General features: G+C 51.5%; 3 protein-coding genes across 7 annotated transcripts; 1 reads left to right on the forward strand and 2 right to left on the reverse strand.

Moving 5' to 3' along the window:
* Positions 1-1303: 1303 nt before the first annotated feature.
* LOC138824086 (cadherin-related family member 4-like) lies at positions 1304-11683 on the reverse strand. Of its 4 annotated transcripts, none has more exons than XM_070017793.1 (19): positions 11617-11683; positions 10120-10304; positions 9842-10001; positions 9671-9762; positions 7946-8056; positions 6793-6896; positions 6535-6671; positions 6023-6203; positions 5770-5923; positions 5431-5524; positions 4712-4918; positions 4492-4631; positions 4105-4255; positions 3791-4011; positions 3440-3582; positions 2791-2847; positions 2609-2696; positions 2400-2430; positions 1304-1478 (listed from the first exon to the last, which is right to left on the reverse strand). In XM_070017793.1, exons 1-19 carry the CDS (start codon positions 11663-11665, stop codon positions 1429-1431), a joined length of 2355 nt encoding a protein of 784 aa, XP_069873894.1. In that variant the 5' UTR covers positions 11666-11683; the 3' UTR covers positions 1304-1428. The 4 variants fall into 4 exon arrangements, with proteins under 4 accessions (XP_069873894.1, XP_069873892.1, XP_069873895.1 ...); XM_070017791.1 differs by having other exon boundaries at positions 6023-6206; XM_070017792.1 differs by having other exon boundaries at positions 1305-1478; positions 2400-2427; positions 6023-6206.
* Positions 11684-14994: 3311 nt separating this feature from the next.
* LOC138823947 (PAK4-inhibitor INKA1-like) lies at positions 14995-16854 on the forward strand. The gene is made up of 2 exons (XM_070017459.1): positions 14995-15205; positions 16009-16854. The coding sequence occupies exons 1-2, from the start codon at positions 15155-15157 to the stop codon at positions 16810-16812; spliced, it is 855 nt and encodes a 284-aa protein (XP_069873560.1). The 5' UTR covers positions 14995-15154; the 3' UTR covers positions 16813-16854.
* Positions 16855-17023: 169 nt separating this feature from the next.
* On the reverse strand, positions 17024-27115 carry LOC138824090 (ubiquitin-like modifier-activating enzyme 7). Of its 2 annotated transcripts, none has more exons than XM_070017799.1 (24): positions 26949-27115; positions 26697-26865; positions 26452-26586; positions 26223-26329; positions 25852-25942; positions 25625-25757; positions 25343-25431; positions 25088-25234; positions 24362-24532; positions 24085-24192; positions 23868-23948; positions 23447-23602; positions 23191-23356; positions 22904-23109; positions 22763-22827; positions 22490-22673; positions 22341-22415; positions 21640-21823; positions 20628-20710; positions 20089-20181; positions 19810-20001; positions 17865-17957; positions 17666-17766; positions 17024-17241 (listed from the first exon to the last, which is right to left on the reverse strand). In XM_070017799.1, the coding sequence occupies exons 1-24, from the start codon at positions 27002-27004 to the stop codon at positions 17085-17087; spliced, it is 3042 nt and encodes a 1013-aa protein (XP_069873900.1). In that variant the 5' UTR covers positions 27005-27115; the 3' UTR covers positions 17024-17084. The 2 variants fall into 2 exon arrangements, with proteins under 2 accessions (XP_069873900.1, XP_069873899.1); XM_070017798.1 differs by having other exon boundaries at positions 25625-25772.
* Positions 27116-27328: the final 213 nt, after the last annotated feature.

Raw genomic sequence — 27328 nt, forward strand, 5'->3', positions numbered from 1 at the left:
AACTCTCTGAACTTGGGTTTCCTCACCTGTGAAATGAGAATCAAAGCTGAGCTTCTCAGAAATGTAGATTTAATGAGCCCTTACAACAGGCTAAAATCTATGCACAGACACTTTTGAGGTGTTTGAACTTGAAATCTACTCTAATACTAGCTTTAGTGATAGCCCCGTTAAGAGGTTTTGGGTGTGTTTTTTTCTCCCACCTGCCAAATGTAGTGACTTATAATTCCAACACTAGGAAGGCTGAGGCAGGAGGGTGTGAAGTTCAAGACCAATCTGGTCTATGTAATGAGACCCTTGCAAAGGAAGAAAAGTTTTTGCCACAGAAGGCATTCCATTTCTTCCTGAGACTAGAAGACCATAACTAGTTCAGGAAGGGAGGTTGTCCACTGCCCTGAGAGGACTCAGGCTCACAGATCTGACCAAGGGGCAAAGACTTGAGAATTTAGATAACAAGGATAGCATGCTAAAGGCAACCTTTACCCAGGCATCAGGTCCTCCTGAGGGCTGACAACCTGAACTTGATATCAGGCCAGGCATGGGAAGGGAAGTCAGCATTACACACCATCAGACCAGTTGCTGTAAGCCACCTTACTACGTGTGCTCAATCAGCACAGGGAGGGCTGAGCACTAAGGAATTCGAAAGAATGAGATCAGGAAGAAATGACCTCAGAAGGAAGCTTCCAGCAATCCCAGGATCACCTGTGCACAGATCAAGTCTGTCTGCTGCTCAAATCAATACAAGAGCTCTAGATCCTTCCCAATAAAACTTGTACCACTAGTTGTCAAACTGTCATGAAGGTTGGTGGGACTCTTACAAAGTTACTAGTGTCCTCTTATGTATGCCAGGACTGTGGCTTCAACTCAGGATCTCAGACTCTAGCTCACAGCTGATTCCCTACACTTGAGCCACGCTTCTAGTTCTAGCTTTTTTCTGATTAATTGGAGATCAGAGTCTCTCAGATTTGTCTGCCTGTGCTGGCTTCACACCTTGATCCACAGATCTCAGCCTCCTTAGTAGCTAGAATTATAGGTGTGAGCTACTGGTATCTCGTGGTGTGACAAAAGAAGCAGGTAGCTTCCAAGGGAACAGGACAACTGGAGGCTCACTGTGTCACTGACAAAGATAATAGTCTCTAATCTCTGCCGAATGTCAATCATTGCCAGTCAGAGTATAATACAAGGCTTCTTCGAAGAAAAAAAAAATAACTTACTGTTCCCTAGGGTGTGCCAACAAGATAAAACTTTCTCCCAGAAAGAATAAGGAAGCACAGATCTAGGAGCTTCTCCTACACACAGATTAGATTACTAGGCTGGGATTTTTCTGTTTGCAATTTTGTTTATTACTAAATCAATTTGAAAACAAACCCCTAGTCATGTGAAAAAGAAATCCCACACATTAGTGAGTGAAATTGTGGCTGAGCTTCAGATCTAGCGCCGGGCTCCTGTGTGTGTGTTGAACAGGTAATCTCTGCCAGTACCTGAACCCAAAAGATGGGAGGAGAGGGAATGGGGCCGGGGGAGGGGGAGCAGGGGAGAAGGAAGGGACGGGGGGAAAGAAGAGAGGAAAGGAAGAAGGGTGGGGAGGGAGGGAGGGAAAGACATACAAGAACACAATTTCTGCCTTCAGCAAAACTTCTTCCCTCCGAGCAATCCTCCCGACTGCAGAGATTCAACCCATCCCCTCCATTTCTCCTCATTAAATATTCTGAAGACAGGCTCAAATGCATCAAAAGCTTCTTTGGTTCTTCAAAACTAAACACCCTGTCAGGCACCAGTGGCTTTGGGCCTATGGGCCAGAACACAGGCTCACACTGGTTGCCAATGATGCAGTTCTGAGCAATACAAGCAGTTGGGTCCTGAGATTCACTGGGAAATAAAAGTGGGTCATTTAGTTGGGTGTGAGTGGCTCACACCTGTAATCCTAGCTACTCAGGAGGCTGAGATCTGAAGATCACAAGTGGAAGCCAGTCAGGTTAGACAAGTCTGTGAGACTCTTGGATCCAATTAACCAGTAAAAGGCTGGATGGAAGTGGAGGTTTGGCTCAAGTGAGGGTCAGCCTTCAGTGGGGAAAGCTAAGGAATAATGCATAATGCCCAAACCCAAACACACACACACACACACACACACACACACACACACGTACACATACACACGTGATGCAGGAGATATCTGAAGGGCTCTCCGTTCACCACCATTCCACTCCCCATGTAGACAGGAACCAAACCAGGCCTGAGTTACCTGTTGGCCCCAGACACAGGTTGCCTTAAAGGTAGGTGGGAGTAAGAACGTATCCCATTCAGTGAAAAGGTAGCTACTTGATAGTAGGAAGAAATAATGAGACAAGGACAGGAGAGAAGGAAGGGGTGAGGACACAAGTAGAAAATGGTTTGAGACTCACGTGCATCTTGTGCTCTGCCATCATAATGCTGCTGAGAAAAATGAGTGAGTTAAACCCTGTGTATCCACAGTGAGCAGATGGAGGAACTAGGCGCCTCCTGCCTTTATCATGATAGTGCTGATGTGGATACTACCACAGGCAAGGGGGTGGGCTTGGCAGAGGAGGGGAATACCTCTGTGCCCACTTCGAGAGGGGAAGTTAACACATACCAAGTTGGTGACACTACTGTTTTCCTGAGAGATCTCCATCCTTGGTATATCCATGAACCCCTCTTTGGATCCTTTATTTCCTTGGATGCTGGGGCAAAGTAGGAACAGAATAGGCTAAAGCCTTTGGGACCCAGGCTAAAACAGTGGACTCTTAGGCATAGAGGTAGGCAAAGGAGACTGACCTGTTTAACAACAGAGTCTGAGTTGGTTTGCTTGGTGCCTGCAGCACTTGGGTCAACCTAAAATCCCAGGAGGAGGAACCAAACAGTAAAGGCAGCAGCCCAGCTGACACCAGGAACTAGTGCCATTTCAACTGTCCCTTTATGGTGGGGATAGTTGGTACTTATATGTGATGCCCACATTTTTTTTGGGGGGGGGTTGGACTCTCCTGCCTGGGCTGGCTTTAAACTGTGATCCTCAGATCTCAGCCTCCTGAGAAGCTAGGATGACAGGCGTGAGCCACCGGTGCCTGGCCAATGCCCACATTATCATCCCTTCCACTGGGCCGAGCCCTGAACTCACAAGGCATTTAGCCTACAGCAGAAAGGCAGGTTTCAGTGGAAGGGAAGGCATTAGGAGCAAGAATAAATGCCCCAGGCCCAATTACCTCAAACCTTGAGCCATCCACACCCAAGACTCGACTCCAGCAACCCTGGAGACCACTTCCAGTCTCTCTGACCCTAATCTGAAGACCTCTGGAGGGACAGCAGCAGCTCTCTTCCACATCAGTCAACTTGGGTATTGTCATCGAATCTTGGCAACACTATCTATGGCAGCCAGTGTCTATAGGTGGGCTGGGGAAGGTAAGGAGCACAGAGATAGGAGCCCTACCCCTGGAGGAACTTGCTGAGGAGCCAGCCCAGAGTCAAGAGTAGCAAGGCACCAGTTGCTGTCAGCACCCCCACAAACCAGGGCTCCGGCTGCCAATAAACTTCTATGTCTGTCACAAGCATGGGTGCCATCGTTGAAGACACCTGGAATGAAGACCACAGTGTCATTATTGCCTTGCCAAAATCATTTGACCATCCGTGGGTTGGGCCACGCCCCCCCCATTCTAGATTTGCTCTTCTATGTTGCCAGGTTCTCTAAATGCAACCTTCCCCCATCATTCCACAGCAACCCCGTCTCCCCCGCCAACAAACTAAATGTTCTCACCCTTCAAGGTCTTCTCCTCCCCCTTACTGTGTTTCTGTGGGTGCTGGTGGCCACTGTGCTGGCCCTCTGGGGAATTAGATGCACAATAATGGTGACTGTAGTGCTGAGGTGGTGGAAGGAGTTGCCTGCATCAGCCACGTGAATCAATAGCCAGTAGGTACACGGCTGGTCCAGCCAAGGAGGTCCCAACAGAGTATCATCATACACCAAGCTGGCCCCTTGCAACCTAAATCGGTTCTGGGTATTCCCTGAAAGCAGAGTGATAGGAGATGGAGATACCACTGCTAGCCCTAACCAGCCCCCTCACCTAATTACACACCCACGGTCCTCACAAGCCACACCTCCCACAATGCTGTAGGCAAAGGCCAGGCGCTGTGGTTCCTGGGGAATCTGACACGACACCTTGGTCACCTCCATGCTACGTCCCAGCGGGGTGTAGATGGTGAGCTCTTGAAATGGAGGTTCACATTCTGGGGTATGGTCATTCACATCCTGTAGAAAGGCCATTGGATCAGAAAGGCCACTCCTTGAACTCCAATCCCCCGTTTCCTTCTACAATAGTCATTAGGTAATAACTAATGACCAAGATGTCAATCAATGGGCTCTAATACTATCTATGGCCAGTTCCTCCTCCTCCGAAGCAGCCAATGGAAGAAGCAAGCACATCAAGGGAAAGCAATCGATTGAAGAGCAATTTTTCTTTCCAAGGCCCCTGGGAGGTTAATTACCTCAACCTCAATGGTAATGGTACAAGAACCCGAGCGGTGGTAGGTGGAGTCCCAGTCTTGGCCACGGTCAATCAGGAGAATAGTGATCCTGTGCACTCTCTGTTGCTCATAGTCCAAAGGTGCCAAGAGGCGAACCTCCCCTAAAGTAGTTGACCACAACCTCAGCCTGAAGAGCCAACTCCAGCCTCATCCCTCCATCCCAGCTGAGGGGCAGAAATACCACTGAGATGGTCCACAGCAAAGGTGGAAGAGGGTCCACCGGAGATGTAGTACTCCACGCTGTTATGTGGATAATCCATATCCACGCCGACCACGGAGCCCAGCAGAGTGTGGGGCCTTGCATCCTCTTGAATCCGGAACGTGCGTGGGGTACAGGCTGGGGAGAACTCATTGATGGGTGTCACCATCACCAGTACTGGCACCTCAGCTGCGGGGAGAGGGAAATGACAGCCAAGAAGTTGGCCTAGGCCAGGCACCGGTGGCTCACACCTGTTATCCTAGCTACTCAAGAGGCTGAGATCTGAAGATTATGTTTCAAAGCCAGCCTAGGCAGGAAAGTCTGTGAGACTCTGATCTCCAATAAACCACTCAGAAAACCAGAAGTGGTGCTGTGGCTCAAGTGGTAGAGCGCTCGCCTTGAGCTGAAGAACTGAGGAACAGCGCCCAGGCCCAGAGTTCAAGCCCCATGACAGATGAGCTCTCCCCTAGGGCTCTGAAGAAAGAAACATAGTCCTGCCCTAGAATTCAGAGAGAGAGAACTAGAAGAAGGGAAGCAATAGCCCTCTTCTACTGGCAAGTCTAAGGGAGACACCCTAGAGTCTAAACCAGTGACAATCCCATCCTCTTTCTAAACAAGGGAAAGCATCTATATCTTGGAAATGGGAAAGGAGGACAGAATAGCCCTCTTCTGAATGTCCAGGCCTGAGTATTGTCACTCACTGGTCATCTGGGGCTGGCCATCATCAATCACCAGGATGGAAGCTGCATGCTGGAAGCAGGTCCCAGGAGTATCACAGTCCAGTGTGGCATTGACCTTGTCAGAGGGATCAAGAGGGTAAAGCTCAGGCAGGATCTGGGAAAGTTTGGACCTCCCTTAGATCAGCACATTCACAGATGGTCTATCCCAATAGTCTCTTTTGAAGGATACAAAGTAGATTGCTCAACACCCATATTCCCACTCCACCCACATGGTATCAGTGTCCACAGACCCTTGGGTCCCCTTGTCCTTCTTGGCCCTAAGTCCCCTGCTTGTGAATCTGGAAGTGGGGGGCTGTATACCTCAAGGACTCTGTCATGAAGGCGGAGGCTGGCCGAGTCAGGAGGGCTATGGAACCGCAGCTGGTAATCTAGACTAGTGCCCACCGAATCTGGGTCTGTGCAAGCAAAGGTGCCCAGGACTGTGCCCACAGGGGCCGTCTCAGGGATTTGAGTCCTGGAAGAAGGAGGCAGGGGACAAGACAATAGTCTAGCCTGGCTGTGAGCCCACTGATTTTCAAGTCCAGGAGCCCAGGCAAGGTTTCTGGGTACTCACACAAAAAGCGCTGGGAGGCAGCGTGGGGGCCATTGGTTGACCAACTGCACGTCCACAGTGAGTTCCAGTTCTGCACTCACCCAAGGCTGGTGATGCTCAAAGGCCTTCACCTGCAGCCTGGTGACGGCTGTGCCCGGGGCACGAGTCAAATCCAGAGGCGAGGTGAGCCTGATCACTCCATCTGCTGAGGTGTGGCGGGAGAGTGTGTACAGCGCTTGGCCCCGCCCCTAGCTCCATCCCTTCAGGCACCTTGGCTCCTCCCACTTCTCAGTCACCTCAGAAGAGGTGGTCACTGGTTCTGGCCACTCTAGCCCCGCCTCCCAACCCAACTTTGTTCCAGTCACAGCCCTACTAGCTTTTAGCTACTTTTCTCAGGAAGGCCTGGTGGGGGTAATGAGTCACCTTTGAATCAGGCCCAGAGGCACCTAGGTGGGTGGGTGGGTGGGTGTGCACGCGTACGTACACACACACACACACACACACCACACACACACACACACCCCTCTCCTTACCACGTCCAATCGAGTAAAGCGGGCTGGGCATCGGGGAGATGATTTCATAGCGCAAGTCCGAGCCCCTGGCCTGGACTTTAACCACTTCACTTCCAGGGGCCAGATTCTCCAAGATGGTGATATTCTGAACAGCTTGCCTAAACCAAGAATGGAGCGCTGTCCCCTGCTTGCTCCTTCTCACCCTAGAAGGATCTGCTCTGAATTCTCTTGGGTGGATTCTGCCTCCCTCACTGTTTTCCCAGGCAGGGGGAGCCTTACGGAAAGGAGACCTGGCCAGAAAGAACATGGAAAACTTGAACGGTCAGCCTCCCTTGGCAGCTTTGGCCTTGTCCTGTCGACACTGAGATTTGCAGGTGGAAGACCTGTGGTTCATACAGGACAGGGAAGGAAGCAGGGTGTGTGGTCAGCTCTATATTTAAGCCCAATTCTCCCTTGAGGGACCTCCATTTGCTCCCCTTCATGACCTATCACTCTGCAACAAGTATTCATTTGAGGCCTATACCTCTGGGGTATGAGTTCTTCTATTAGGTCACAAACAACTCAAGAAAGAGTAAGAGCCGAGTCATTCACAGTGTGAATTATTAGATTACAAATGCTAAAGAGCCAATCATTAAAACTAAAATTGCTTGTGTGTGTGTGTGTGTGTGTGTGTGTGTGTGTGTGTGTGTGTGTGTGTGACCTAGGTGCTGTCCCTTAGTTTTTTCATTCAAGGATAGCACTCTACCACTTGAGCCACAGCTCCACTTTCAGTTTTTTGCTGTTTCATTGGCGATAAGAATCTCACTTTTCTGCCTGGGCTGGCAGATCTTCAGATCTCAGTCCCCTGCCCCCCTGAGTAACTAGGATTACAGGTGTGAGCCACCGCTCATCCAGCTCTTATGGAGGTTGTGAGAGAACTTGTCTGACCTTCCTTGGCCATTTTTATCCAGAATTGCCTGTTCAAATGTGATTAACCTGGGGCTGGGAAGGTGGCTCAGTGGTAGAGTGCTTGCCTTGCATGCCTGAGGCCCTGGGTTTAATTCCTTAACACCACATAAACAGAAAAGGCTGGAAGTGGTGCTGTGGCTCAAGTGGTAGAGCAATAGCCTTGAGCTGAAGAGCTGAGGGACAGCGTCCAGGCCCAGAGTTCAGGCCCCAGGACTGACCTCCCCAAAAATGTGATTAACCTAAACACTCTCCTTTCTGTTAAAGGACCTATGTCTTCACAAAGCCAGGAACTCTTCCTCTTTCTGGAACTTCAGATCCCAGCACAGAACCAAGCAAAAGTGAGAGGACAAGTCAGCAAGGGATGGGAGGTGCAGGTCTGGAAGAGGCAGAATGATGAGGAGACCAAAAACCAAACCATTTTTCTAAAGATGAGATCTCTGTTTAATCCATATATAGATATAGCTAGGTCCCTAGTTATGCTCACCTTTTCAGCCTGGCCTTTGAGGCCCTGGAATGGGGCCTGTAGCCAACCTCGCTCATTGATGGAAAAAGGTCCAGGAAAGTATGGAGGGTCCTGGGCACTGGTAATGTTCATCTGGTAGAACAGAGATACTAGCAACCCAATCCCAGTATCCCAAGCATCGCTGTCAACATCCATTTTTAACTACCCATGAGGCTCCTAATCACCCTCAACTCTCCTATAATCTATCCTCCACTAGGGCTGGGAAGGTGGCTCAGTGGTAGAGCACTTGTCTTGCATGCCTGAGGCCCTGGGTCCCATTCCTCAGCACCACATAAGCAAAAAGAAAAAAGCCGGAAGTGGTGCTGTGGCTCAAGTGGTAAAGCGCTAGCCTTGAGCTGAAGAGCTGAGGGACAGTGCCCAGGCCCAGAGTTCAGGCCCCGCAACTGGACCCAAAACAAACAAACAAACAATCTATTCTCCACTATGTGTCCTAGCCCTGGTCTTCGGTTCTTTTAAAACAAGCTATGTGAGGTATTTTTTTTCTCTAATCCTGGGGCTTGAACTCAGGGCCTGGGCGCTGTCCCTGAGCTGCTTTTGCTCAAGGCTGGCATTCTACCACTTGAGTCACAGTGCTACTTCCAGCTTAATTCTGTGTATGTGGTACTGAGGAATTGAACCCAGGGCTTCAAGCATGCTAGGCAAGCACTCTACCACTAAGCCACATTCCCAGCCCTAAAGTACTAGAGTTTGAATTCAATGCCTAGGTGCTGTCCTTTAGCTTTGTTTGCTCAAGGGTAGTACTCTTTCACTTGAACCACAGCTCCACTTCTGGCTTTTGAGTGATGAATTGGAAATAAGAGTCTCATGGATTTTTCTGCCTGGGCTGGCTTTGAACCTGGATCCTCACACCTCAGCCTCCTAAGAAGTTAGGGATTACAGGCAGGAGCCACTAGCACCTGGCTATGTGGGTTTTTTCCTTCCTAGTGCAGTTTTTTTATTATAAAAAAGTAATATAAAATTGTCATAGAGAACTCAAAACATGTAGGAGAAATTGAAAGAATAGCTTAACTCCTGAGATCTCCCTAAGGGAACCACCAGGGTAGATGGGAGTCAGCAATGCTTAAGAGTCTCCAGGAGGCTGGGAAGTTGGCTCAGTGGTAGAGCGCTTGCCTTGCATGCCTGAGGTCCTGGGTTCGATTCCTCAGCACGACATAAGCAAAAAGAAAAAGAGCCGGAAGTGGCGCTGTGGCTCAAGTGGTAGAGCGCTCGCCTTGAGCTGAAGAGCTGAGGGACAGCGCCCAAGCCCAGAGTTCAGGCCCCACAACCGGACCCAAAAAAAAAAAAAAAAAAAAAAAAGTCTCCAGGACTGGGAAGGTGGTTTAGTGGTAGAATGCTTGCCTAGCATGCATGAAGCCCTGGGTTCGATTCCTCAGTACCAAATACACAGGAAAAAAGCCAGAAGTGGTGCTGTGGCTTAAGTGATAGAGTGCTAGCTAGCTTTGAGCAAAAGCAGCTCAGGGACAGCGCTCAGGCCTTGAGTTCAAGCCCCAGGACTGGCAAAAACAATCAAAAACACATAAGAGTCTCTCTTCAAGAACGTGTACCATTCAAGCATTCAGCAGCAGCATCCCTCTGGCAGGCTTGACAGGGGCTGAGCTTGCTCTCCCTTTCCTATTGCCTTTTTCCCCCCTTCCCCAGCCCAACTCCCGCCATTCTGTCACTCATGGTTCCATGGGCTGGGCTCACCTTGGTTCCTTGGCCTTGTAGGCCTGGGAGCAGCAGTGTGTACAGCCGGGCCCCAGGTGTGACTGTCTCTGGTACATAAATGACTTCCCCAGCTGACCAGAAAGGAAGGCAGGAAGGTTCTAGACTCAGGCCATTCCTTCCCACCTCCCTTCCTGCTGCTCCTAGCCTCACCTTGGCTAGCAAATCGGCCAACGCACTGGATCCCAAGGTCCCGCTGCACCAGCACAGAAAAGGGTCCATCCATCACATAATTGCCACATTTGTACCGTAAATACAGCTCATAGTGGTTGACGGCCAGGGCATCCAGCCGGGCTGAGCTGCTCAAGATGATCTGTAGGAAGGGAACAGTACCAAGGGAGGCTTATACCACCTCTGGTTTAGGGAATTTCAGGGCTGCCTTTAGATCCCTCACAATCTCCAATTGGACCCATGACCCACCCACCCCCTACCTTGCCCACATATCTCCCTTGATGCCCAGCCAGGGAGGGTGGGTTGAAGAAGGTGGTGTTTGGCTGCACGCTAAGCAACTCCAGGGTGGGTATGTGGGAAGAGCAGTTGAAGGAGAAAGTCTGAACAACAGTGCCAGGACCTCGGCGCTCAGAAATATCCGTAAACCAGGGGAGGCTGTGGAGGTCTGTAAAGAGCAGAGATTTCAGGCTGGGGCATCTCCCCTCCAGCCTACCCTTGTGTAATCTTGGGGCCAAGCAAGCCAAGATCCTTCCTTGTTCCCCATAGCTAACATTTCACAGATGAGGGGAATGAGAGCTAGGGATTCTTTTCTTCCCTCTCTCCCTCCATCCCTCCCTTCCTTCTTTTCTCTTTCTCGCTCTCCCTCTTTTTCTTTCTTTGTGGGTCATAGAGCTTGAACCCAGAGTCTAGTCACTGCCCCTGAGCTCTTTTGCTCAAGGCTAGCACTCTACCACTTTGAACCACAGTTCCATTTCTGGTTTTTTGAGTGGCTAATTGGAGATAAGAGTTCAGCCCGGGGCTGGGAAGGTGGCTCAGTGGTAGAGTGCTTGCCTTGCATGCCTGAGGCCCTGGGTTCGATTCCTCAGCACCACATAAGCAAGAAAAAAGCCGGAAGTGGCTCTGTGGCTCAAGTGGTAGAGCGCTAGCCTTGAGCTGAAGAGCTGAGGGACAGCGCCCAGGCCCAGAGTTCAGGCCCCACGACCGGACCCCCCCCCCCAAAAAAAAAGAATTTCAGCCTGACCCCAGCGGCTCACAACTGTAATTCTAGCTACTCAGGAGGCTGAGCTATGAGGAATGAAGTTCAAAGCCAGCCTGGGCAGGAAAGTCTGTAAGACTCTTATCTCCAATAAACCACCAGAAAACTGCAAGTGGTGCTGTGGCTCAATGGTAGAACGCTGAAGAGCTGAGGGACAGCTCCCAGGCCCAGAGTTCAAACTCCACAACCAGTAACAACAACAACAGCAATAACAACAAAGAGTTTCATGGGGACTTTTCTACCCAGGCTGGCTTCAAGCTTTGATCCTCAGATTTCAGCCTCCTGAGTAGCTAGGATTACAGGCGTGAGTCACTAGCACCAGACTCTTTCTTTGCTTTGCTTTGCTTTCCTTTTCTGTTCTTTCTTTCCTCTCTGTGCCAGTCCTGATACTGACATGAACTGTACTTAGGGCATGGGCACTGTCCCTGAGCTTTTGTGCTCAAGACTAGCACTCTACCACTTGAGCCATTACCTCCACTTCTAAATGTTTTAGAAGTTAACTGGAGATAAACCTCATGGAGTTTCTTTTTCTGGGCTGGCTTTGAACCACAATCCTCAGATCTCAGCCTCCTAGGTGGCTAGGATTACAGGTATAAGCCACTGGTGCCTGGCGAAGGGATTCTTTTCTGACTAAGGTTCTACACCTGCCCTCCAGAGTAGCTTATATAAGCATCAGGATTCCAAAAGAAAACGGAGGTTTTTCCACCCACCCTCTCCTCACCAGAGACAAGCAGAGCAAAAAGAAGCGTCAGGAGTTTGAGCAGTGTCATGGTGTCCTGGCGTGATGGTAGAGGAGATTGTTTGTCAGACCTGCCCTGTTGCCAGGTTAGTTGCTTAAACACAGCTAGGCAGGCAAGACTGCCAGACTTCAGCCCAACCCATTCGTGATGACTGAGCTCTAGACCTCTGGCAGGCATCCACAGGCCTAGAAAAATCCCATTTTCCACCGCTCCCAGTGAATTACTCCAGTCATTACTACAACCCTAAGGGGATGTAATAGGAGGAGGATCAAACTACAGATGGAGAAACTGATCACCCTGTCCTTGGAGTCAGGGCAAGCATAGCATCTAGGAAAATTAGACCTAAGACCACAGAATCTGAACTGCAGCCACGTCCCTCTCCACCGCCCCCCCCCCCGCCCCCAACTACAAATTCACACCTAACCACCAAGAAAGTCTCTCCAATGCCAGACATAATGTTCATGGCTACAATTCCAGCTGCTAGGAAGGAGGAGATCTGGAGGATTTGAATTTGAGGCCACCTGGGCAAACAGTTCCTGAGACCCTATCTCAACCCATAATCCAGGCAGTAGCAGTTCACACCTGTCATCTCAGCTACCAGGAGGTACAGGTAGGTGGATCATAGTCTGAGGCTAGCCTCTGAGCAAAAACACGAGAAAAAGAAAGCAAGATGGGCTGGGCTTGTGGCTCAAGTGGTAGAGTGTTTGCCTAACATGTGCAAGGTCTTGAGTTTAAATCCCAGTAGAGAGAAAGGAAGGAAGGAAGGAAGGAAGGAAGGAAGGAAGGAAGGGAGGGAAGGAGGGAGGGAGGGAAGGAAATCTCTTAAAATTGTCTTCATACAACTAGGTGCCAGTGGCTCACACCTGTAATCCTAGCTATTCAGGAGGCTGAGATCTGAGGATCGAAGCTTGAAGCCAGCCCAGGCAAGAAAGACTCTGAGGCTCTTATCTTCAATTAACCAGCAAAAAGCCAGGAAATGGCCCAAGTTATAGAGTGTCAGATCTTGAGTGAAAAAACTAATAGACAGTGCCTAGGCTCTGAGTCCAAGACCCAGCACTGCACACACACACTCTCCCTCTCTCCCTCTCTCCTTCTCTCCCTCCCCCCCTTCTCGTCTGCATTCAACAAGCAAAAGGGATCCTTGATGGTAGAAATAAAAAGTGGTGGTTACCTGTGGGAATAACAACTGGAAGAGGTACAAAGTGGCTTCCTAGAGAGATACTGTATCTTAATCCAGGTCACAGCTGCACAGGTGCCTGAAGATTTTAACATTGATTGAGTCTTGGCCTCCATGTGCTGGGATTACAAGAGTATACCACTAGCCTCATCATGTTAGTTTTTCTACTTTTCTTGGCTTGTGCCCTCTAGTTCTTCATCTCTTACTCCTCTTCTCTACCCCTACTAGTCAAGTTTGTCCCACTTTCCACAAAACTGCCCTTGGATAGGAACTTCAGAGACCTGTACACTGTTAAAAACCATTAGTCGCTTTTGGCTGGGTTTGGATTTGTGATGGGGTCTTGTTATGTTGCCCAAGTTAGCCTTCAAATTCCTGGGCTTAAGCAATTCTGCTGCCTTGGCCCCTTTAGGGACTATAATTACAGGCATATGCCACTGTACCCAGCTATGAAGCCATAGTTTATTTTCAATCTTCCCCCCTCTCTATAGAGATTGATGTTTGCTGCCTTTGGTTCCTATTTTTTTTTCCTTCCAGTGCTGATCCTGGAGCTTTACCTAAAGGTCTGGACACTGTCCCTGAGCTTTTTTTTTTTCTGTATTACTTGATCCATAGTTCCATTCCCAGCTTTTTGCTGGTTAATTGGAGATAAGAATCTCAAGACCAAGCTAGGAGCTGGTAGCTCACGCCTATAATCCTAGCTACTCAGGAGGCTGAGGATCTCAGTTCAAAGCCAGCCTGGGCAGGGAAGTCCAGGAGACTCTGATCTCCAATAAACCACCAGAAAACCAGAAGTGGTGCTGTGGCACAAATGGTAGAGCTCTAGCCTTGAACTGAAGAGCTGAGGGACAGTGCCCAGGTCCAGAGTACAAGCCCTATGACCAACTAAGTAATAATAATAATAATAATAATAGTAAAAGAATCTCAAGACTTTCCTGTCCTGGCTGGCTTTGACCTGCGATCCTTGTATCTCAGCCTTCTGACTAATTAGGATTACCAGGCACAAGGCACAAGGCACCAGCATTTGGCTACATACACCCTTCTTTATGTTTGTCACTGTTGCTCCTAGTCTTTGCAATGACCCCTTTTTCTAGCATGTTCTCATGGTGGTTAATCAGGCCACATCCTGAAGATATTTCTTCTAAAAAGCTCTATCTCCAGGCTGGGAAGGTGGCTCAATGGTAGAGTGCTTGCATTTGCATGCATGAGGCCCTGAGTTCAATTCCTCAGCACCACATAAACAGAAAAAAGCTAGTTCTGTGGCTCAAGTAAGTAGATTGCTAGACTTAGGAGGGGGGGAGGAGGGGGGGAAGGAGGAGGGAGAGAGAGAGAGAGAGAGAGAGAGAGAGAGAGAGAGAGAGAGAGAGAGAGAGAGAGAGAGCACATTGCTCTCCCCCTACTCCTGCAAACCAATCTGAGTCTCGGCATGATGCTTGACAAATAGTGATGCAGCGTGTCCCAGCTGGGCTTGAGGTTTCTCCCCACTAGAGGGCCGTCCAGACTAACTTGGCTGGGGGCAGCCCTTTCCTTGCCATCCAATGCTAGGAAGTCCAGCGCTCTGGAGTACTCAGAAGGGATCAACCCGGTGCTATCACTTCCTAAGGGCTTTTCGAGGCCAGCCTGACCTGGGTCATGAGTTCAAACCTTCCCATCCCCTTCCTCCCCCCCCCTACCCCTCCCAATGATCTACAACATCTTCAGGTCAGTCTGGCATTCTTGCCCACAGCATGGGTGCAGAACAAACCGACCCTTCCAGGGAGAAGGGTACAAATGGGTAAACTGAGGCCAAGTGGATGGAGCCGACTGATCCTGGAGTCATGTAGCAAGATTAGCTAAACCTAGGAGTTTCGTGGGGGAGAGGTGTGTGTGTGTGTGTGTGTGTGTGTGTGTGTGTGTGTGTGTGTGTGTGTGTGTGTGTGTGTGTGTGTGTGTGATCTGAAGTTGGAGGGTTGTTTTTTGTCTTTTGTCTAGCTTCCAGTCACAGCTAGGCTTCACCCTGCAAAGCGGATGTCAAGTGGGGAAGAGATGCCCAAGTCACCACCCCCCTCCCCAGCCCGGATAGGGGGTGGGAGGGGAGGGAGGGCCTTTCATCCCGTCCCGCCTCTATTGGCTAAGGCACCAGGGGCGGGGCGCAGCTGCCAGATGTTGGGGCGGCCTCAGGCAGGGAGCTACAGAGAGCAAGGAAGAGGAGGTGGTGGAGGAGAAGGAGGAGGAGGAGGAGGGTGGGTGAGGGCGCCGCTGGTCGGCCAGCCCAGCCCTCCTCGGTGCCCCCCGCCCCGTTCTTTCCTTTGGGGATGTCATAGAAGAGCTGGCAGGCGCTGGAGGAAGGGGGCTCGGGCATCGACATGCACAGTGCTCGGTTTGACAGCTTTCTGAGCCAGCTCCGCTGGGAATTGGTGAGGCCTGAGAGTGGGTGTGGTCGGGAGATGGGTTGTGTGGGGTACCCCGGTGCCTCTGGGCTGGAACAGTCAGTTGGGGTGTGTGTGTGCGTGTGCGTGCGTGCGTGCTAGGTTTTTGTTTTTTTTTAAATTCCCCCCTGGGTGCCCATCCCAAGCAGAGTGGGGGCTGGGTGGCCCTGGTACAGATGGCCCAGATGGCTCGAGTCGGGTTTCTGGACGGTTGGGAACTGTTCTGTGGGCATCAGGTAACAGTCATCCAGCTGGCCTTGATGCTGGGGGTTGGGGGGAGGCAGGGAGGGAGGACTAGGCAGACTTCTTTAGAGGTAGGACGGATGGAGGGTGTTACACAAGGACCTCAAGCCATGCTGGTGCTCTTTCTGTGACCATCTCCTCCACTTCCTCCACTCCCTCTCTTCATAAACACTCTCGTCTTTGAAAGGCTAACTTTGGGGATCTGTAATCCACCCCCACCCCCAAGAAGCACAGGATGCTTTCCCAACCCTGAACAAGACTTACTTCCCGATGCAGGCCCGCAATCCTGCCTGCCTGCCTGCCCTGGTGGCGGGTAAAGACTTGCCCGACCTTGCGTGCTGCAGCCTGCCGGATTGCCACCAGCTCGGAGGAGAGGAGCCACACACACTTCGTGTGCCAACTCCCCTGTGGCTGGCCCTGGGCTCGTTCCCCCCTTAGCCTGCTAGGCCTAGCAAGCCCTCCAGTGCCTCTGTTCTCAGGACAGGCCCGGCAAGACAAGCAGAGCTGACAATACCCCTCTAACTTCTGTGTCTTTTTCTTTCCTTTAGTTGTGTGGCCGGGACACAGGCTCACCCCCTATGCCTGGCCCTCTCCAGCCAGCCCCCAAAACCAACCCAGGTGTACAGCCCGGCCACCAGCTCAGGGTCTCAGATACTTTGGAGGAGGACTCTGTCTGCTGTATGGAGGAGGAAGAAGAGGAAGAGGAGGCCGTGGTAACACAAGACAGGGGTGCTGCTTTTGGAGGGCCCAAGGAACACACCTTAGACTGGGACTCCGGTTTCTCCGAGGTATCAGGGAGTACGTGGCGAGAAGAAGAAGCATCTGTACTGCAGCGCCCAGCACCTCCAGCTCGGCCCCCTCCCAGCCAGCGCTTCTCAGTCAGTGGCCTTCCCCTGCCCAGCCGGGTACCTGCAGCCCGAGTGCCACCCGTCCACCGTCCACGGCCCAAATCCACGCCAGATGCCTGCCTAGAACACTGGCAGGGACTAGAAGCAGAGGACTGGACATCGGCGCTGCTCAACAGGGGTCGAAGTCGCCAGCCCCTGGTGTTGGGTGACAACTGTTTTGCCGATTTGGTTCACAATTGGATGGAACTGCCTGAAGCAGCAGGTGAAGGGAGCGATGGAGGTGTACCCCGGGTCCGGGCCCGGCCCCCCCAGTTCCTGCTTGGTCTCTCGGAGCAGCTGCGGCGTCGGCTGGCCAGGGCTCGACGGGCGGCTGTGGCCAGCAAGCAACTGCCCTGCCCACCTCGCTCAGAACCTGAGCTGCCTGTAGACGTCTCGGGCTTCGCAGCCCTCATGAACTGCCGGAGCCGCCAACCCATCATCTGCCATGACGTCAGCTACCTCTGACCCTACCCTTCCAGCCTGGGACAATAAAGATCTTTTTCTAGACTGGTGGTTCCATACCTCTGAGGCATAGAACACTGGCCCGGCCTTAGGAAGCACACGATCTAGACAGGCAAACCTAGAGTGAATGCTCTCCTTTTGCAAGGCCTTGTCCATGTTATACGCATGCGCGTTACCAGCCCATGTCGTATCAGGAATCCTCTCCACTTAGATCTTCCTTGAATGGGCATTTATTAAGGGCCTGCCATGGGCTCATAATGTAGGGGTCAATAGAACTAGATGCTGGGGGGTTGGCTGTCGGGTCGCAGCTCATAGTGCAGAGGGGGGAAGGCCATGTGGTCTTCCTCACCTTCACAACTCAGCTCCAGTACCAGCACCCGCACCTCAGGATCAGGTACCTTGTTTGTCACCTGCTGAACCAGTTCTGTCACCCTGGCATGGGGGGGGGGAGTGTGGTGAGGGGGAGATTGGGGAGGTGAGCAGAGGTAGACAGTAAGTAGACCAGCTGGCATAGACTACAACGGGGCTGGGGAGTCTTTGGGAGCCCAAACCAGGAGCAAGAGCAACTCAAGACAGGAAACATCTGAAACTATTTTAGGAGCAGCTGACGGGGCGGGCAGGAGGCAGGAAGCCATGAGTCTCTTGGGAGTGGGCTGTGAAGTGGGGGGCTGGGTAGTGTGGGGAGCCACTGGGGCTAACCAAGCCGTTGAGCTCCGGAAGCCTTCGTTCCCCCCTCCCCTTCCCCCCAGCCCATTTGCTGGCTCCATTTGGTGAAAGAATGCTTCAGGAAGGTGTGAGGGGCCTAGAGTTGGGCTGGGTAAAAAAGAATGGCTGTGGGCCCCGATTACAGGCTCACCTAAGGGCCAGGCTCCGGGTCTGTTTTTCAGGTGCCCATCTTGCAGAATAGAGTATTGCTGAGCCATGTAGCAGCATCCTCACCCTCAACCCATGTTGTTCCTAGAGAGATAACAGGGCAGATGTCTGCTGGGACCAGGCTGTCCTGGGTCTGGGGGGGGGGGTCGTGGAGGGGCAGAGTGGGGGGAAACAAGTCACACCTGGAGACAGGCCAGCAGTGACTCCAATGTCCTCTCTGGCTGCCCAGCTGACACTTTCAGGCGATCCCAATGGGTCCATTTCATGTCTTGAAACTTAGGGGGGGCATGTGGGACAGGGGGAGAGAAGTGGGGAGATTGCTCATACATAGTAGCAAACTCTGTTTCAGTTATACACACACACACACACACACACACCACACACACACACACACACACACACACACACACACACACACACACACACACACACACACACACACACACACACACACACACACACACACACACACACACACACACACACACACACACACACACACACACACACACACACACACACACAGCCTTGCCTGGGGAGGAGGAGCTGGACTGGAGACAGGAAGCAGGGGGGGGGCCAGTGTGCAGCCTCTGGTTGAAGGTGGGATCTGGGCCCAGAATCTCAGCCCCCTTCCAACCCAGGCTGGGGCCAGCACAGGAAATGGGACTATGGGGCCCTGTACAGGGATGCAGACATCCATCACACCAACCAGTGGGGCGGGGTGGGGTGGGGGGAACGCTAAAAGGGGGTGGTGCTTCCTGAGGAAGCTGGAGCAGAGCTGCTGGCAGCCTCCGATAAAGTGCTTGTTCTTTAAATGAGATTCTGGGACCTTGGGTGGGGAGTGGGGGGAGGCAGTGTGTGTGGAGGGAGGGGGTGCACATTCTATTTCCCTACTCTTACTTCCAGGACCTAGACTACTTATGAATGCATGAACAAAGCGTACAGTGACCACCAGACTCTAACGCCCGCTCCCCCCACCCCCTGAGATCCCAGCAGAAACACGGTTTATAGAGACCTCCTTTTCCTGTCTCATTTATTTTCCCATTTGAAAAGTCTTGTTGATCCAGCGCCTAGAGCTGAGGACAAGAGGTAATAAACAGCCAGAGTCCCCAACAAGGGGGCTCTACCAGTCTTTCAGAGATCATACTGGGGTCAAGCTGAGACTAGGCTAGAGGCAAGATGGGGGTTCAGCCCCTTCCTCCTTTATTGACAAAGGCAGTCTGTGTGCTGGTTAGGGGGTGAGTCATCTCACAAAGGGACTCTGTGTATTGTGTCCAGAGGGACCCTAGGGCTACTGGGCAAAAGCTCAGGACTAGCCAGTGACCTCTGTCCTCTCCTCTGATGAAGGCATTTCCTGTACCCCCATTCTGTGCCCCAAGGAAATGCCAACCATTGTAGAGTGTGGGCACACAACTGGGGGGGGGGGCTTCCCAGCCTTGCATTCCCAGGAACACACGTACACACCAACCCAGGGACATCCTTGTGCACATACTATACATAACCATGAATACCCACACCAAGCAAGACCCTTGTGTGCCCATCTGGCACACAGATGTGCAAGTTTGCTGTCCCCATGCCACACACCAGGAATGACCAAACCCTGGTGCATTCACATCGATGACATAAACGCAGGCGCCTATAGGGCTGCAAACTCACATCCATGGTGGTAAGCTCATGCCATCAGATCCTACAGAGCAAAGCTAGACTCTCTGGGGGCTGGGACTTTGGACTCTCCTTCCTACCCCTCTCTCTTCCTCTCCTCCATCTCCCTCCTAGGGATCCTGCCTAGGAAGGAGGGGTCTGTGGGGGAATGTCTGGCTCCACTAATGAGTTAAAGCTGAAGCTCCCCCCAGACCCTGGACTGTAGGAGAGTGTGTGTGTGTGTGTGTGTGTGTGTGTGTGTGTGTGTGTGTGTGTGTAGGAATGGATGACGGCTGCTTCCTGTGTCTGACAGGCCCCAGCCTGGCTTCCTAACAGAAAGGGGGTAGTGGCAGGAGGGAGACTTAAGGACTTCCCTTACAGTCTGGTAGTAAGACAGCCCACAGCTAGAGTGGGACCTGATTGACTGGGTGGGTGTGGGGAAAGCCCAAGACCAGTAGAGGCAGGGGTAAGGGATTAAGAACTCACCTTCTGGATGTCTGGGGCAGAAGGTACATTTCGGTAGAAGCGGTTTTCAGCCAAATATAGATAACTGTGACGAAAGGTATGGAGGGGCCGGGGCCCACTCATCACCTTATACAGCTCCAGGCCCAGCAGGCCCGCCACAGCCGCTGTACTGGTAGCAATGGCTGGGATAATCTGGCCCACAATTAGCTTGCTCTGCCAAGGAGAGGGGATTTGGTCTAGGCCCAAGGGCTAGGGTTTGGCCTTCCGCTTCTAGACCCAACTCCCAAGGAGTAAGATTACCTGGGCACGGCTGGCTGGTAGGATCCCATAGTTCTGAGATCGCAGATTAGCTGCTGCTGTCAGAAAGTCCATATGGAAGTTACTGTCATCATCCTACAAGGCCCAAAGTATAGTCGTGTTAACATGGAAGCAGTGCCCCTCACCTGGGCCAACTGTGTGCCATTGTGAAGGACTTTGCACAGCTCTCTATGTGGTTCATTATCTTCCCCTTCATCCCAGTTAGGCTGAGGTACAAGGATGGTGACCTGCTTCTTCTCCAGTAGCTAGTGCTGCTAACCACCCCAACCACCTCCCTAGTCCAATTCCTCACCCCTATTTAGTGTTGGGTTTTTTTTTTTTCCAGTCCTGGGGCTTGGGCACTGTCCCTGAGCTTCTTTTGCTCAAGGCTAGCACTCTACCACTTGAGCGACAGCACCACTTCCAGCTTTTTCTCTTTATGTGGTACCGAGGAATGGAACCCAGAGCTTCATGCATGCTAGGCCAGCACTCTATCACTAAGCTACATTCCCAGCCTCCTTCGCCCCTATTTAGGATCCCACCTTGTCAAACAGCAGAGGCTTCAGTGGGGGGCCCTTGCTCCAGACTTCCAGGGCCTTCTGTAGTTCTTTTAACTGCTCAGGACCTGCCATGGGACAGAGTGTTCTTAGTACCTATCTCCTGAGCTCTTCATGTCACTACTCCTGTATTAAATCAAGGAACGTTTCCCCCTGCCCCCCCCCAACTTTTTTTGGTGCCAGTTCTGGGGCTTGAACTCAGGGCTTGAACGCTATCCCTGAGCTCTTTCACTCAAGGTTAGTGCTCTACCACTTGAGCCACAACTCCACTTCTGGTTTTCTGGTGGTTAATTGGAGATAAGAGTCGCAAGGACTTTCCTGCCTGGGCTAACTTCCAACCGCAATTCTCAGTCTCAGCCTCCTAAGTTGCTAGACTGACAGATGTGGGTCACCGGCACCTGGTGTGACCCCTAATCAAGCTCCCTTAGCCTCCCTGGAGCCCCAACCTGCATGTGCATACTCCTACATGACTGTCCTCACTAGAGGCCACAGCCAGGCAGTTTCCAGAACTTTTTTTTTTGTCAGTTGTGGGTCTTGAACTCTGGGCCTGGGCACTGTCCCTCAGCTCTTCAGCTCAAGGCAAGCACTCTACCACTTGAGCCACAGCCCCACTTCCAGTTTTCTGGTGGTTCATTGGAGATAAGAGGCTCACGGACTTTCTTGCCCAGGCTAACTTTGAACCATGATCCTTAGATCTCAGCCTCCTGAGTAACTAGGATTATAGGCATAAGCCACTGGTGCCTGGCTTCCCGAACTTTTTTTTCCCCTAAGACTTTTCTAAGTGAACTGGGATTGGCATAAAAGCAGCAGGAACAAGAGTTCCTGAGGATCAGAAAATGTGGCTAAAGCTAGAGAGAAGCAAGCCAAGAGGCCCTAAAAGGTAGTAAGTTAGATAGAAGACACTCTACCTCATCTTTCCTCTGTCTCACAGGCTGAAGATAGGATCAGGTTATTTAGTGGCAGTATGGGGGGGGGGGTGCAGGGTCAGGGGCCTCACCAAACTCAGCAGGTCCCCAAGCCAGCTTTAGTTTACTAGCAAAGATAGGGTTCTCTTGTTGAGGGTCAGCCTGTAACAGCAATTTCAGCAGTCCCCTGAGTGCAGTCTGGTCTGATGAGCCAGGTAGTCCATGCATCTGGGCATACAAATTAGCAGCTGCCAGCACATAGAGAAAGTGCATGTCCTGCAGTCAGATCAAGAGCAGGGCAGAGGTATGGCTATTAGTAAGTATGCATGGGTGCACTGAGCTAAAGTTTACTGTCCATTTGAGTATCTGAATGCCTGACTACTACGAGTGTGGACACCCACATATGCACAAATGTGGCTCTCAGCATCTGTGCATTGTATGTGTGCACACGTGTGTATATGTGTATGTGTGTGTAAAGACCCTGGGGCTTTTGAACTCAGGACATGATTTCTGTCTCTAAGTTTTTGTGCTCAAGGCTCTATTACTTGAGCCACAGCTGCACTTTTGGCCTTTTTGTTTTTGGTGGTTAATTGGAGAAAAGAGTCTCATAGACTTTCCTGCCTGGGTTGGCTTGGAACCATGATCCTCAGATCTCAGCCTCCTGAGTGGCTAAGATTATAGGCGTGAGCCACCAGTGCCTGGCAGTATCTGTAGTGTATTTCTGCAAAATGAACTTCTGTTCAGAGGAGACACATCTCTTATCTCAGGGTTCCTGAAGGGGACCTCAACTCACTTGGCTAGAATCAAATTCCAGGGGCTGAGGACATTGTTTGGATCCTGACCAGAATTGAGTTCCATCCTCAAGCACCTGGGGAAATAGAGAATGCTGGGCAGAATCTGATCCTCCTGAGCCTTCAGCAATCCCATCCTTTAATCGCTCACTTTATCAGGTGGGAAGCACTTTCGCAGTTGGATGATGTCATAATGGAAGCACAATTGCCATTGGTCAAGGGCCCACACCACACAATCTTGCCAGGTCTGCGGGCGTACTCTCAGGATACCCAGCACCTGCTGTAGTGAGATCAGGATCTGTTGCCCATCCATGTGTGTGAGGGTAGTGCCCGCCCTGCAGAGAAGAAGAAGAGGAAAAGTGTGAGGTTGAGTTTTGTGCTTGGAGCCCTGGATTTCCTATCCACCTCTGTTGGGTGTGCTTACTGTTGATAGTGGTTGATGGTCTCTGCAGATAATCGGAAGAGTCCTTCAAATTTATCCTGAGCCCACTGTGGACAGTTGGATGTTAGATGAAGCACCCACCAGCAGCTGAGGGCTGGGCTGGTTGGGGTGGGATGGACTCACCTGCAGGGTGTGCTCGAACGTGCTGGGGAGGTAACGGATAGTACAGATAGGGTAGGGGGCATCCTCAGAAGTTGGGTCTGAGGCAGGGCCACTATAGGTCTCGGTTACATGCGGAATGTACACTGAAGCACTGCCCCTGGTGCCCTGTGTGCCTGCTTCCAGCAGTGGTTTCAGATAGTGGGTGCATCGAGCAGCCACGTAGTATCCTAGCAAGGAGGGAAGAGGGTCAGGAGCGAGGTTGGCCAACAGCCTGGGACAAGAGGATGAGCCCCAAGTCAAGCACTCACGGGCCTGGAAACTATCTACAGCAGCAACCACGCCATCCACATGAGAGAAGAAGTGGTCTCCGTAAATGTGCTCTGTGGTGGGATCGAGTGGATGGATGAATGGAGTCACTTGTACGTTTGGGTTCAGACCGTGGACAGCTGCTGCAGCGACTTCTGCCTTAGGCCTCTGGAAAGAACAGATAAAAATGTCAGGTGTATGGAGCATTCTGAGAAGGAAGTCTGCAATTACCTGAGTATGGGAATGGCCAGTACTCACACCAATGTCCTGTGACCGGAAGAGGAACTGACGACTGAGATTGGAGCGCTCAATATGGTCCATGTCAGCAACAGCCACACCTCCACTGCCCCCTGCTCCCAGGCCTACTAGGGCAAAGCCTTTGAGCATCTCACAGCCGATGGCACCAGCACCCACCTGCTGGCAGAAGTACCCTTAGCCAGGATTGGGAATGTGGCTTAGTGGTAGAGTGCTTGCCTAGCATGCATGAAGCCCTAGGTTGGATTCCTCAGATAAAGCAGGAAGTAGCACTGTGGTTCAAGTGGTAGAGTGCTAGCCTTGAGCCAAAGAAGCTCAGGGACAGTGCCCAAGGCCCCCCAGTTCAAGCCCTGGGACTGGCAAAAAAAAAATTCTTTAGCAAGGGAACCTGTCATATTCCTCCCATCCTCACCCCACAGCTTACCAAGAGGTAATTCTGGCAGCTCAGTCTGTCTTGAAAACTAGATCCAAACACTGCAATCTGTCCATCGTAGCGGCAGCCTCTCTATAGAACAGACAGACAGAGGTCAAAGGACACAGACTCCTCAATGAGTTTGAATCAGGACTTTGGGATCATTCCACTTGTTTTCCCCTTTGCCCTGATTTTGCATAAGGCTTGCACCCTTCCTCTAGACTCTCACCGGGGCACACTCCTCAGGATTGAGAAGAAGCTCCCCATCTTCTGGAAGACAATCAAGGGCATCAAAGTAGAGCCACTGGTCCAGGGGCATGAATTTCCTGGAGATTGCCTAGGGATACCAGCAGGATGAGGCCTTCTGCCACTTCCTAACTCTCTCAGACTCCAGCTGAAAGCGGCACCTGGGTCAGTAAAGACTCTGGGGCTGCTGTCTGGTACTGGGTAGTCTCTAATACACACACCCCCTCCCAACCCTTTCCCCCTTTTCTGCCTGCACCTACCTTTAGGACTTCTTGGGCAGTCACTGCTCCTAGAAAGGCTGCCATGGGACTCAAATAGCCAGCACTACTCAGGGCAACCATCCGCAGTAGAGTCTCATCCAATGGCTCTTCATTTGTCCCTTTCAGTGGTTCCAGGGCCTGAGCCAAGCTCACCACAGCCTCTGCATCAATCTGTTGAGTAAGACCGTGGTCATAGCCTCCCCAGCCCGAGTTCTGTTCCCTAGAAGTCTAAGTGGGATAGCCTGGTACTATTGCCATCCTGGGAAAGCCCCACCAGAGATGCACAGTACCAGATAGAGGACCCTGAAGGCTTCACCAGTTTGGATGAAGCTTCCAACTGAGCCTTGAGCGTAAGACAGTGGATTCCTGGCTACGCCCCCGCCCCCTTGGTGGTTCTGAGCTTTTGTGCTCAAGGTTAGTGCTCTAGCACTTGAACTACAACTCCCATTTTCCTCCTTTCTGGTGATTAATTGGAGATAAGAGTCTCATGGACTTTCCTGTCTGGGCTGGCTTCCTACTGTAATCCTCAGATCTAAGCCTCCTGAGTAGCTAGGATGACAGTGTGAGCTAACTGCAGGCACTCTGCTTCTTCAGCTTTCTTTCTCTCTCTCTCTCATTGAGAAACACCACCTGGGATGGATTCCATCTTGGATCTGTGAATGATTGTTGACATGATGTAAGACTCCAATAAGACAGGGGCTGAGATGGTGCAATAGGGCTACTCACTGGATCCCAGGGCTGGGGAAACCGGCCATACAAGTGCTGGAACTCATGCAGTGCACGAAAAGCCTGATGTATGCAGTGGGCACGGTGGGCTTCCTGGGTATTCTGGGCCACCACTCGGGGCTGGAGCAGGGCTATGTCCAGGGGCTCCTGAAGGTGACACTTGGCTCAGAGTCAAGTCCAGTGACTTGACAGTGGGCCCATCAAAGCTCCCCAAAGTGCTCCCAACTCAGATACCCTTGCACTGGCATGTCTCACCATCTTGAATTTCTTGACTTCAGTGATGGTCCCACCACTTAGATAACGAGAGAAACTTGCTGTATCTCCAATCTCCAAAGACCCATCCTCTGGGAGAAAATCCAATCTAGTAAGTCACGATCTCTAAACTCAAGGAGTTCCCCTCCTGTCTTAACATCTGTCTTCCAGACTTGGCTGCACCCTGGTAAGGTGTAGAGAATACCTACCCCCAAAGACCAGCTTTCATTCATCCCCAGTGAGGACTTGGGCATTGAAATTGGGGCTGAATTGGGGTTGGCTTACTCTGTACACGGATAGCACGGCAACGACCATTGAGCTCAATCATCCCTTTAATGTCTGAGAAAATCACCAAGTCCCCGTCACAGAAGGAGTGTCCATGGTCCTTATCTCTCAGAGTGACAATGCCTGGAGATCCCTGGATGATAGGTAGCTTGGTTCAGGGTTGCGTTCTACCGGTCCTGGGACCCTTCAATGGACAGTGAGTAAATGCCCACCATCTTGGTTCCTACCTGGGAGATGTCCTGAATGGCAGCTCTCAAGGCTTCAGCCTCTGTTAGCTCCTGCACAATGAAGTCCTCACCGAAGTCACAGAATACCTGTCTGTGTAGGATGTGGCACGGGACACTGAGTTGTCTCATAGGTTGGAATTAATGGTAGGAGGCACTAAGACAGGTTCATAGGGCCTAAATTGGGAAAGGACTTCTAGGAAACTAGAAAGTGTATGTGTGTAGGGGTGGGGTAGACTGGAGACTAAAACTGGAGGGGATGCTTGGACAGGCTGAAGGCTGAGTAGAGGGTACCAGAACTAATTAGAGTAGGTGGTCAAACATTGGGAAATATTGCTGGCTGTAGTAATGGTAGGCTGAGCAAGCAGTCTTACCCCACCAGCCCTCTGGTATCAGCCACCAGAAAGCAGATTCCATGTTTGTGGCACAAGTTGCCCACCTTCAGCTGCTCTTCTAGTTTTGAGGCAGTCAGTACCACTACCTGAGAACAACACCCGGATCAGCAGGACCAAGACTCAGCCCTTCCTGCTTTGAAGGCCAAGAGATAAGGGTCTGGGCTAGCCTGGAAAGCTGAAGGGGAGCCGGAGGAGATGGAGGAGGTACCTGGAAGTCTAGAAGGATGTCCTCAGTAATATCCCCTGTATGGATGGAGACTTGGACATCTTCATTGAGCTGAGTCAGCCGTGAATGAGACACTTCAGCTCTGTTCCTTCCCAAATCCTCCTCTGAGAGGAAAAACTAAGGAGAGATGCAACACATCCTGAGTAAAGAGATGCTCCCCCCATCCCGCGCTTTGGCTGCACTCCGACTCTAGTCTGGGAGCTCAGAGCCTCCCTAAAGACACTTACCTGAGAAGCCAGGTCAGACCAGCAGGTGGGCTGGGGATCATGAAGTGTCAGGCTGCCCACCCCCATCAGGACCAGGTTCTTGGCCACCTCAGCCCCTAATCCCTGTAAGCCAGACAGCAGGACCTTGGCTTCCTGAATCTTCTGCATGGCAGGTAGACCCAGCACATACCTGTGGATGGGAAATAGGAAGGCGGACAGGTGAAGATAAGTCTGTGGGCTATCCCAGTTCCGACCCCTCACTTCAAGACTCACAGCTGCCGAGAGTACTGCTCCTCATCCAGCAACTTAGGGCATTCTGGGACATCCATTTCTCAAGCTTGGTGCTGGTAGTAAGACCCCCAGGGCTCTGTGTGTGTCAAGGTACAAAACCTAAAGGAATGAAACCAAAGGGGCGGGTGACAGCCCTTCCCCTGGCTCTTCTGTCATTTCAGGAAACTGAAAGTGAAAGTTAACTTGGACGCTGCAGCTCCCAGATCAACACAGATGCCAGCCAGCCTCAAGCAGGTTATCCTAAAGCTGCAAGAGAGTAGTCAGATCTGAGGGTGGGAGACAGGAGCCATAAGATAAAGATAAATGAAAGGGGGCGGGGTGAGGGAGGGAAGCACAGAAATGGAGGGAGGGAGGCTGAGCAA

Source organism: Dipodomys merriami, unplaced genomic scaffold, assembly GCF_024711535.1.
Source record: "Dipodomys merriami isolate MVZ:Mamm:240054 unplaced genomic scaffold, mDipMer1.0.p SCAF_125, whole genome shotgun sequence".
Classification (NCBI taxonomy): Eukaryota; Metazoa; Chordata; class Mammalia; order Rodentia; family Heteromyidae; genus Dipodomys; species Dipodomys merriami.

Coding starts and splice junctions, on each gene's coding strand:
- LOC138824086 (XM_070017791.1), bottom strand. CDS start 11,665: ATGACACTGCTCAAACTCCTGACGCTTCTTTTTGCTCTGCTTGTCTCT. Junction 5,525..5,769: donor TTCATGACAGAGTCCTTGAG/GTATACAGCCCC, acceptor CCCTCTGACAAG/GTCAATGCCACACTGGACTG. Junction 4,919..5,430: donor TGGCCAGCCCCAGATGACCA/GTGAGTGACAAT, acceptor CTCTCCCCGCAG/CTGAGGTGCCAGTACTGGTG.
- LOC138823947 (XM_070017459.1), top strand. CDS start 15,155: ATGCACAGTGCTCGGTTTGACAGCTTTCTGAGCCAGCTCCGCTGGGAA. Junction 15,206..16,008: donor GCCAGCTCCGCTGGGAATTG/GTGAGGCCTGAG, acceptor TCTTTCCTTTAG/TTGTGTGGCCGGGACACAGG.
- LOC138824090 (XM_070017798.1), bottom strand. CDS start 27,004: ATGGATGTCCCAGAATGCCCTAAGTTGCTGGATGAGGAGCAGTACTCT. Junction 25,235..25,342: donor AAGTCAAGAAATTCAAGATG/GTGAGACATGCC, acceptor TGTCACCTTCAG/GAGCCCCTGGACATAGCCCT. Junction 21,824..22,340: donor TGGAATTTGATTCTAGCCAA/GTGAGTTGAGGT, acceptor ATCTGACTGCAG/GACATGCACTTTCTCTATGT.